General features: G+C 35.9%; 1 protein-coding gene across 6 annotated transcripts; it reads right to left on the reverse strand.

Annotated features, from left to right (window-relative positions):
- Positions 1–274: 274 nt before the first annotated feature.
- Positions 275–11173, reverse strand: LOC149562557 (uncharacterized). 6 transcript variants are annotated; one of them, XM_089826050.1, is made up of 11 exons: positions 10818–11173; positions 10208–10356; positions 9386–9520; positions 8532–8660; positions 8097–8228; positions 4194–6752; positions 3968–4054; positions 3096–3884; positions 1921–2074; positions 1452–1822; positions 275–766 (listed from the first exon to the last, which is right to left on the reverse strand). In XM_089826050.1, the coding sequence occupies exons 1-11, from the start codon at positions 11068–11070 to the stop codon at positions 485–487; spliced, it is 5040 nt and encodes a 1679-aa protein (XP_089682176.1). In that variant the 5' UTR covers positions 11071–11173; the 3' UTR covers positions 275–484. The 6 variants fall into 6 exon arrangements, with proteins under 6 accessions (XP_089682176.1, XP_089682175.1, XP_089682174.1 ...); XM_089826049.1 differs by having other exon boundaries at positions 1921–2080; XM_089826048.1 differs by having other exon boundaries at positions 1921–2080; positions 3968–4057.
- Between the last annotated feature and the right edge of the window lie 357 nt (positions 11174–11530).

The following is an 11530-nucleotide window of genomic DNA, read 5'->3' on the forward strand; positions in this document are numbered from 1 at the left end:
TTCAAATTCACTACCATAGACTATAGGATTATCATATTTCTACTACTTGTCATAAATTAGTTCAAATACTACATTTTATATTAATCAATTGATTAAAGGAACAACTCTACAATAACTCCACATTTATACTGGATTTCAGGTGACTGATAAATGTGTGTCCAGAATGCTGGATAGATGTTACACTTATTATTTTATATATTTGCAAGTAAAAAAGCAACATAAAGCTGCAGTTTAATTGCATACCAAGAGAAATAAAAGAAATTGTTCAGCAATATGCCGAAATTTGCAAGGCCGAAATCATTTAATTGCTCAATAAGGCTACACGTGGATCATAATGAGAATTATGAAATGGATTGCCTGAAAACACATTCTTACAACTATTCAATGCAAGATTTCTCCCCTGGGACCTAGTTGTGTCCCATGAGTGTCACAAGTACAGAGATTATCAAGCTGTGATTGAGCTATGGTAAGAAACCTAATTCGTTTAGGTGTGTTTCTGCCCATAATGAGAATTATGCAGTAAGATCAACTTTAATCCTTTTGCGCCCTCATTACTCTTCTTTTTTGGTTCTTCATCACGAAGCAAAGAGTTCTTCATCATGCCAAAGTATGTCAACTTCCTTGACACCCCTAAAGTTTTCCTGCTGATGTTGTTGATGTCAGTCCAGTTGTGTCCATGTGCAGTGCTTTCCGACCACAAAAATCTCTCTGAATAAGGACTTACTAAACTTTGGCAAAACTCCTTGGCATTTTCACACAACATTCCCTGTAATAAAAACATGCATTCATAGCTCAGAACAATCCAATAAAGGTACTTTTGAATCTTCAAAATGCTAAAATTACTGACAGAGATGTAATAGAAAATCAATTCAACTACTTTTCCTAATGGCACGATGATACAGAATATTGTTGTATTTTCAAAGAGATTATGCAGAATATAAATATGAAAACTGATAAATGGATGAAGTTCATGAAGGATGCTGTCACTAATGCAGAGATGACACAAAGGATTGTTAGCCAGGATAATAAATTCATTGCGATGTGTGAAGGAACAAAAGAACTCCTACCCGAAATGAGAGAGAAGTTCCTGCCTAATACTTGAGTCAAATAATTGTGGAGTTGGGTTATCAGAGCTGCTAGAAAGGAGTGGCCATTTCTCTATGTCCAAATAGTAAATGGCACAAAAATTGTATAGTTGATATGGAGCATGATTCAAAACTACCCAAAAAGAGAGATTATTCAATACTGGATATTGATGAGATCTGCCTATTGATGGAGTGTGACACGACAAACAAAATAACAAATATGCAAACAAGAAATTACATAAAGAACTGATGCAATCAACTTAAAGTATTCCCAACATAATGGTATCCTCAAAGAAATGAATTAAAAACAAAAAAATCTGGCATTCTTGGTTTGCTTGAAAGAAACTAATCTTCATATGAATTTACCTCAGCCATAGCTTTCACTTTAAGAGCAACATCATTACTGAGAAGAACAGTACGCCCACCATTTCCTAGTCTTTTGTAGAGCAAAGCACATTCAAGAATATGATCTTCTGCAGTAGGTGACAAAACATCTGCAAAGCTACCATAGGATGAGAAAGCAACTGAAGCAGAAGCATCATTGTTGCCAGCACTTAGACTGGAAAGGGGAGAAGCAGGAGGTGTGACACCAAATGAAAAGCATTCTGCAGAATTTTGCACATGAACCCACCAACCCTTATTTGTCATGCACTCCTCAATCCATCTCAAAAATTCCTGAGCCTCCTTCCCTTTCTTTGACTTATTTTGCCGTTTCAGACAATCTAATTCTCGTATAACTGCAGAGGGACAAGTTATTGTGTAGAAATAAGAAAAGTAAAACTAAATGAATCCATCTCTTTGACTAACACACATATAACAGAACAATGAAATTTACCAATTCTAGGGATGATCAGCTGAGTCCCTTTGATGCCTTCCAGTTGCTTCAAAGCCTGTCTAGATTCGTCATGTATAAGACAGCCAGTATCTACCACCATAAGCCATTTCTTCTTTGAATCCGCCAGATTTGAATGTTGAACTACTCCACTTATCTGTACCTAAATGAAACATCCAGTGCCAATGACTTTTTTGAATTGGAACAGGGATCACATAACTTTAATTCATTGAAACCATGTAGTAAAACTGGGTTTATCTTCTTGCATATGTGAACAAAATAAATATAGTGTGGAAAAATATAAAGAAGTCTCATACTGATTGACAAATTCATCAGCTCATGTCTCAATTATATCTTCCAGAATTTTCAATAGCACAACAACAATTCCTATCCATGATAGAAAATATCAGTTGTGTGCTTGAAAGGAGAACTCCCATGCAAGACAGACAAACAATCAGTTGGAAGGTGACGATTCAGCAATGCAGATTTTTGTTATTTGCAGTATGAATGAAGTCCAGAAAAGGACACACGGATAGTGTTATACACAAATTTATATTGTGACCACAAGAGACCATCTTAAGGAAAATTTATTCAGGATAGATAGACATGGATATATTATTTGTCAACTGAAGACAAATCTTTTACAGAACGTAGTATCTGGAATGTTATACACTAATCGCATGCTTTCTGAAGGAGAAAAAGCTCACCGTAAGGATTCCATTCTTGCTTATATAACTGAGGGAGGAAACATATTTTTTCTACAGTAACAACAAAAAACATTACAGCAGTTTTAATCTTGGAGACAGCTTAAACAGAAATGTATATGTGTCAGCATTTGTGCAACAGTTGTGGATTGCCATATACAAACACAACAAACTAGTAAGACCCTGTAATATAATCAAAGGAATATGCTGAAATATACAGGTTGAAGTAGTGATCAAAGATACTCTGTAATGTTATTCAGAGTAACCACAGTTTCTCTGATTATATTGCTATAAGGAAACATACATGTTCCATTAGGCAAATAAAAAACTCACATGTGTCAAAAGTAAAACAAAGTTTTGATGCATCAGTGTAATAAAATAAAAGCTCAAAAATTCTTCTCTATGAAAAATGTACAACATCAGAACAAGCTCATTAATATTGATATTCAGAAGAAGGAAAAGTCGAAAAATTACCTCAGATAGTGAGCCCTTGTGATTTTCCATACTTCTATTAGTATTCTTCAAGGAAGAACTTATGGCCGGTCTGTTGTTCACCCTCGAATTCTGAGAAAGAGATTGAAAAGGCGCCCTTCCTGTATCTGTTTGAAGAAGACGAGTGTTTTGGTCTTCTCTACCAACCTTTCTTGCAGCTTTTTTTGATGTTTGGCATGAAACTTTTGGAGTACAATTCTCTTTGTCAGATGGATAAAAATCATCATCATCGGGATGAAATCCAGTTGAAGAGGACCCATGGGCACTAATTTCTGGTGGCAATACTTGCAGAATAGAGTCTCTCTTCTTTTCACCAAGAACCTTGTTTTTCTTGTCACATCTCACATTTTTTCCTTTAGGGATGATCTCCGAACTTGAATTCTCTTTTAGCATTCGTTTTTGCTTTGTTATTTTTACTGGGTTTTCCTTCAATTTCTTGGGATTCAAATTCATTTCCATTCTACCTGTCTGCAAGCAGATAAGGTTACCATCTTTTTGCCTTCTCAACCAAAGGTTTGAAGCTCCCGTCCCTGGATTTATTCTCTTATTCTCCTGATCCAGTGTCACTCCAAAATCATTTACCACGGTGAAGCCATCCAGATGAGAATGAGATTCTGGAAGTGGAGGTGCTGATGGTTGTACAGGCTTCCATGGTACTGATTCAACAAGTTCCACATATTCCTCTTCCAGTAAGAATTGATTCTTATTTTTATGAACAAATTCACAATCCTGTTTAATGGGTTCAGCAATACCATCCAGTATGATTTGATTCTACAAAAAAAAGACAAATTTAAAATAAGCCAACATCCACTAATAGCACTTTCATGAAACAATAAAACTGTTGATGAACTTACCGGGTTCCTGAGGTCTGATTCAATAACTTTGACATCTCCCTCTTTCATTGAGGTTTGTTCCATGTTTTCTTCATCAAATCCACTGTCCTGCTTGTTGGATCCCAAAATGGCATCAGACAGGATTGGGGTCTATAAAAATGGTCATGTAGAGTAATTTAGTGAAAACAAAGAGAGTTTTTTTTCATGATATAGATTATATAATAGATTAGAAACTTAAATATTGTACCAGATTATAGGGGACAGGCATATCAGCTCCACAATGACTTTGCTTCTTTATGACATATTCCTCATTTTCAAAGGCAAGTCCACACTCCTGTTTGTTGGGTTCAGGAACACTCTCCAAAAGGATTGGGGTCTTTATCGGATTAATTGGGTTGGGCTCAAAAGTTTCAACAAATCCATGTTCCTCTAACGCTTGTTCATTGCTTTTGTTTGCAAATAAAGACTCTTGTTTGATTATTTCAAAATTACTCTCCAAAAAGACTGGACTCCTTACTGAATTGGTTGAGACAAATGTAACTGCTTCAACATTTTCCTTTAGGACCTGTTCCTTGTTTTCACCAGAAAATTCATCTTGATCTGCAGATATCACTTTTTGGCATTCAGAAATGCTGTCCATAAAGATTGGGGTCTCTACTGGATTACTTGGAACGGGTTCAATACTTTCAGCATGCCCAATTTCCTTTAATGCGTCTTCCTTGTTTTCACTAGGAAATGAGCCCTCCCCTCTATTCCATTCAGGTACAGTTTCCATATAGATTGGGGTATTTATTGTACTATTTGGGACAGACTCAACAGGTTCAACATTTTCCTTTAGGACCTGTTCCTTGTTTTCACCAGCAAATTCATCTTGATCTGCAGATACCTGTTTTTTGCATTCAGAAACACTGTCCATAAAGATTGGGATCTCTACTGGATTCCTTTGAATGGGTTCAATAATTTCAGCATGCCCAAGTTCCTTTAATGTGTCTACCAAGTTTTCACTAGGAAATGAACCCTCCCCTCTGTTCCATTCAGGTACGGTCTTCATATAGAACAGGGTATTTATTGTATCATTTGGGGCAGACTCAACAGGTTCAACATGTTCAAATTCCTTTAAGATATGTTCCTTGTTTTCATGAATATTAGTTTCAGAAATGCACTCCTGTTTATTAGTTTCAGAAATGCTTTCCAAAAAGTTTGGGGTCTTTACTCTATTACTCAGGACAGACTCAACAGCTTCAACATGTCCATGTTCCTTTAAAACCTGTTCCTTATTCTCACCAGCTACTGCATATGCTGGGTTTTTGGGTTCAGAAACGTGCTCCATAAAGATTGGAATCTCTACTGGATTACTTTGAACAGGCTCAATAACTTCAGTATGGCCCTGATCCTCCAAGATCCGTTCCTTAGTCTCACCATCAAATGCACACTCCTGTTTATCAGTTTCAGAAATACTTTCCAAAAAGTTTGGGGTCTTTACTGTATTACTTAGGACAGACTCAACAGCTTCAACATGTCCATGTTCCTTTAAAACCTGTTCCTTATTCTCACCGGCTAATGCATATGCTGGGTTTTTGGGTTCAGAAACACGCTCCATAAAGATTGGAATCTCTACTGGATTACTTTGAACAGGCTCAATAACTTCAGTATGGCCCTGATCCTCCAAGATCCGTTCCTTAGTCTCACCATCAAATGCACACTCCTGTTTATCAGTTTCAGAAATACTTTCCAAAAAGTTTGGGGTCTTTACTCTATTACTTAGGACAGACTCAACAGCTTCAACATGTCCATGTTCCTTTAAAACCTGTTCCTTATTCTCACCGGCTAATGCATATGCTGGGTTTTTGGGTTCAGAAACACGCTCCATAAAGATTGGAATCTCTACTGGATTACTTTGAACAGGCTCAATAACTTCAGTATGGCCCGGATCCTCCAAGATCTGTTCCTTATTCTCACCATCAAATGCACACTCCTGTTTGTTGGCATCAGAAACACACTCCAAACTGTCCAGGATCCTTAATTGAATAGCACCAGCATTTCCATGTTCATTTAAGACTTGCTCATTGTCTTCTCTAACAAATGAACCCTTCCCTTTGTTGCATTCAGAAGCACTCTTCAGATGGATTGGGTTCTTTAATGTATCATTTTGAACAGGCTCAAGAGCTTCAACATTTCTAATGACTTCAATATGGCTGTGTTCCTTTAAGAACTGTTCCTTGTTCTCACCGTTGAATGGACACTCCTGTTTGTATGCATCAGAAACACACTCCAAACTGTCCAGGATCCTTAATTGAATAGCACCAGCATTTCCATGTTCATTTAAGACTTGCTCATTGTTTTCTCTAACAAATGAACCCTTCCCTTTGTTGCATTCAGAAGCACTCTTCAGATGGACTGGGATCTTTAATGTATCATTTTGAACAGGCTCAAGAGCTTCAACATTTCTAATAACTTCAATATGGCTGTGTTCCTTTAAGAACTGTTCCTTGTTCTCACCGTTGAATGGACGTTCTTGTTTGTTGGCATCAGCAACGCTCTTAAAACTGTTCAGGATGCTTAATGCAGTAGCACCAACATTTCCATTTTCTTTTAAGACTTGATCATTGTTTTCGCTAGCAAATGAACCATTCCCTTTGTTGCACTCAAAAGAACTCTCCAAATAGATTGGAATATTTGACATATTATCTGAAGCAGACTCAGGAGCTTTAACATTTTCATGTTCCTTTAAGGTCCATTCCTTGTTTTTTCCAAAAATCGTAGGCTGCTCCTGCTCCTGTTTATCAAGATCAGAAACACTCTCCATCTGTGGGAAAAACAAAGACAAATGCAGGGTTAATTATTGATGTATAAATTGCACATAATAGAGAAAATCAAAAGAGACAAATAATAATTTCCATAAACAGAGACTGTAAGAATAGTACCCTAGCAGGATTTTGCTGAGTTCTTGGGGATGATAGATTCAAGACTGTTGACAATTTTCATAAACTAACAAAACTGTTTAATGGGTAGAAAATGATGCCACAAGGCCATGCTAGAAAGGAAATATATATGGTTAATAATTTAATAAGAAGGCACTTAGGTAGCAAACTATGACAGAGTATCCCTGTGTTCTTTAAGGGTTTATATTTTCAAAAGTAACCACAGAGATATTACGGGTTGTATCGCTGCACCGTATTTTAAATGGTCATCATTGTATCATTTATCATGAATTTGATCTAATAGCTGAAACAGGCCCTTTTTCTTTTAAGGTTTGTTCTTTGTTTATTATGTTTCTTAGATTCAGAAATATCATCCACAATGATTGGGTTGTATAGGGAAGGACATTTTGGGAAAATTATTTAGCAAACCAACTTCAAAATGCATTTAAATGATGAAGAGAGAAGTGATTTTTCATCAAACAGAGAATAGCAGGTATTCTTTATGAGGTAATAAAGTTCAAAGTAAAAACAGATTAAAGGTTGTATCACTGCACCATATTTTAAATGGTTATCATTGTATCATGAATTTGATTTAATAGCTGAAACAGGCCCCACTTCTTTTAAGGTTTGTTCTTTGCTTTAATATGTTTCTTACATTCAGAAATATCATCCACAATGATTGGGTTGTATAGGGAAGGACATTTTTGGGAAAATTATTTAGCAACACAACTTCAGAATGCATTTAAATGATGAAAAGAGAAAGTGATTTTTCATCAAACAGAGAATAACAGGTATTCTTTATGAGGTAATAAAGTTCAAAGTGAAAACAGATTAACTCGTCTTTCTACTAGAGTCCAGGTGATGGATTCTAACTTCATCGTATACCTGTACCTTTCAGAATTGTTCCTTATTTTCATCACTGAGTCCAGACTTCTGTTTGTTGTGATTAGAAACAATAGCAAACAAGATTAGGCTCTATTAAAAAGATGTGTCAAAAGTAATGCTCTCGGTCACATATTTTTTTTCATTTAGATGATATTATATAGTACATTGGAAGAAGCAGGGCATATTACAGAGGATCCTTGTGGTCTTTTGAGATACATAAATTCATGAAACACTTCAACACACTACTACATGACATGTATAATAAACAGATTGAGCCTACCAGAGGGTAACCTTGTAGAGTTTTTGACAGAAAAATATTTCATCATAGGTTTGCATAGTTTTACCAGGTTGCTAAGGACAATAGATTCAACAGCTTTGAAATAGTCCTTTCGCTTTAAGGCTAGTTCCTTATTTTCATTGCTACGTCCACACTTTTGTTTGTCATGTTCAGAAAAAATGTCTGACAAGGTTGGGGCCTACAAAAAAGGTATATCCAGTATAAATAATTTAATAGAACGCTTTAAATCTGTAATTAAATTTGTGAGGGATAGTACAACACTTCAGACAATATAAATATAGTTGTGTTCTGTGAGATTTATTTTTAGTAAGTACTAACACAAGTAAAATTTGTTATGTGTTTTTAGAATTTGATTCAACAGATCCCTCACATTCCTCTTCCTTGTTCTGATTTAAACATCATAATGCACAATTGCCCTAAAACAGAGGAGCTTGAAGAGTATTTCTATGCAAAGAAAATATAATAGTGCTTATGGATGTACCAGATTCCTGAAGATGGATTCAACAGCATTGACATGTCGCTCTTCCATTGAGACTTGTTCTTCATTTTCATCATTAGAACTATAATTTGTTTCATTGGGTTCAGAAACAATTCTAGATGAGGTCGGGGTCTGTAAGAACGGCACATCAAAAGTAAAGTTACAAAATACATCAAATTTCTAATAAAACATGAGAAAGAGTTAAGTTCTTAGGAAGCAGAATATGTTTGAAATTGTTCCTGGTATCTGTATGAGATAACATATTTATTAAAAATGTGTGAACATGGTACAGAAAAATGATAAAGATCAAAGAATTATGTTCATAAAACAAATCTGTTGAGAGAGTATCATTGTTATTTTATTTTTTTAAGAGTGCAATAATCAGGTTGCCTCATATAAACTCTAGTGCCCCGCCTAAGATCTTTAAGTTGACCAGTGACACTGGCCCAACATCTCCTCCAGTATAGGCTGGCTGAGTTCTAGATCTCATGACCTTATGTCAACCATAGAAAGCTCTCACCAAACGAGCCGGTCGTCAAGCTCTTGTGGAATGAGCATCTTGCGATTTATGATGGTAGAGATTTTTAAAAGTTAAAACAAAGAGCTCTTGTTAATACCATAGTTGATTCAACAGCTTTGGGACATGCTTCTTTCTCTAAGACTTGTCCTTTGTTTGCATCCCTATAGCCGCACTCCTATTTGTTGTATTATATATATGGTTAGCGATACAATAAAATGTTCAAATTTCTATGAATAACAATGAAGAGAACAGTTCTTCGGAAGGAAAGCATGTTAGAGAGTATCCTTGAGGTCTTCATATAATATGACAGTAATAACAGAGGTGTCAATGGTTGTACCGTATTCCAAGAATTTGATCCAGCAGCTCCCATTTGCCCACACTTCTTGATTGATATATCTCGTTCTTTTTTGTTGCCATCAGATGAACATTCGTGTTTGTTGGGTTCATAAACAGTGTGCAACAACTTTGGGGTCTGTAACACAAAAATATTGCGAATAAATTCTTTTGAGATTAAACATAAGCGTGACATAAAAAATGCAAAATAAACAAAGACTAACTTTCATGATTAAAAGCTTAAAACGAGTCTCAATGGAGAGTTCTTAGAAAAGGAAAAAAACCGCTCTATTAAAGCATAGATTTCTTCAAATAAAATTCAATATTCATGTAAGAGTGCCCATTGAATCTCCAATTAAATAAAATGACCTGAAATACCGTTAACCCACAAATCATTGAAAAGTTGTGCCAACGGCTATACAAAAAAATAGTACAATTCAATTGTGCAACCAAATCTAGTCTGCAAAAATTACTTTAAACGAGTGGAATGCACAAAATATTTGAATTTACAACTTATATCTTAAAATCGTAGGTACAAACTAAGTCATCAAATTGTAGTCCAGGGTATCAAATGGTTCCAATTTACAAGTGGGCAGAATTTAATCAACAAAAGAGTATACTGAGGCACTGACAGAGAATCTTGCCCAAGGAGAATTAATTATTGAGAATTAGGACCTTAAGAATACAAACAGAATTTAATGATTGACAAAGAGAACCTTCAAAAAACATTTTAGTTAATAAAAAAAAAGAAAAACAGAACATAATCTTAAAGTTCAAAACAATTCACGAGACAACAAATAACTAAAGAAGTAATGGGAAAACCCACCGGACAGTCTTCTTCTTCCTCTGACGGGTAGGGAAGCAACTGAAACTTGTAAACCCTGGTGGAAGCTCCCATCCTGAATGTGTCGTTCACTCGTAGAGCTATTGGAAATTTGGGAGCGACTCTCTGTCCACAAACAAATGTTCCATGCACTGCAAACAAAAACAAAATCGTAGCACATTTTTGAACGCTGCAACAATGAATTCAATAATCTGAGTGTACATTGTTGGATTTTTAAAATTTATTTTGATAAGACTCATGGCGCAAATGCTACTTCATACCGAGAGAGATTCTTTCCCAAGAATATGACCTAGTTTCCAAAGGCAGGGGATCTTAAAATGCTGGGACTAGTCGCCCTGCAAAGTATTTCCAAATAAACAACTCGACTCCCAAGACATTCTCCCGCGCAGCTTGTCAAGGTAAGGAGATTGGGTAAACTATGAACTTAAAAACTAAAGAAATTCTGTTGGAGGGGGGCACGCAAAATAATGTTGTTATCACAGAAGAATACACCAAAGTAGAGGGAAATTTACCACCGTCATGTGAAGCGAAAAACCTTAGTATTCCCACCAAGCAATTGAGAAAATTAGCTAGAATTCTCTTTGATTCTTACCTGAAGATAAATCTGTAAGGAGGAGCTCCCGAGATGATTTTTGAACCTGGATCTGCAGATGCCATCTGCTGATGCTGGGATGATCGACAACTATATCACAATCCGGATGCCTTCCCAGCTTCAGTATTTTCTCTTCGTCGTCATTTTCCTCCCATTCGGGATCGGTCAGGAAAATGGAATTCAGGAAAGCTCCATTCTTGAACACACAGAGCGATGGAACAAAAGCATCTTTTTCCTCTTCTTTCACAGCCATGGCGCGCAAATTTCTATAAATTTTATGTATCAGAAATTTCTCCAAAACAATAATGATTTCATATACTTTGGAGTATGGAAGCTTTCAGACCTTTTCTAAACATATGGCGGAAAGGACTGGTGAGTGAACACAAATGGAACGGGATTATAATTTGAAATTCGAGCATATATGACCGTTGGTTTTTCCAACGTCTATTATTCAATGGCCCTAAATTTTTTCGGAGTCTATATCCAGTAAAACGAGAGCTTGAACGGAACGGATCTTTCACGGTCAGGTAACGGGCAATTTTGTCATTTTTTTCTTAAATAAATCATACCTATTTAATAATAAAAATCCCCTATTATTTGGGTTTAAGAGGAAAAAATATTTCCTTCTTAAGACAGCCACTCTATAATGGTTTTATGCCGATTCTTGTTGAACTATTCTGTTGATGAGCACATATAACGGAGTAAAAGTTAAT

This window comes from Cupressus sempervirens, chromosome 4, assembly GCF_028749045.1.
Source record: "Cupressus sempervirens isolate cs-2001-9-10 chromosome 4, ASM2874904v1, whole genome shotgun sequence".
NCBI lineage: Eukaryota > Viridiplantae > Streptophyta > Pinopsida > Cupressales > Cupressaceae > Cupressus > Cupressus sempervirens.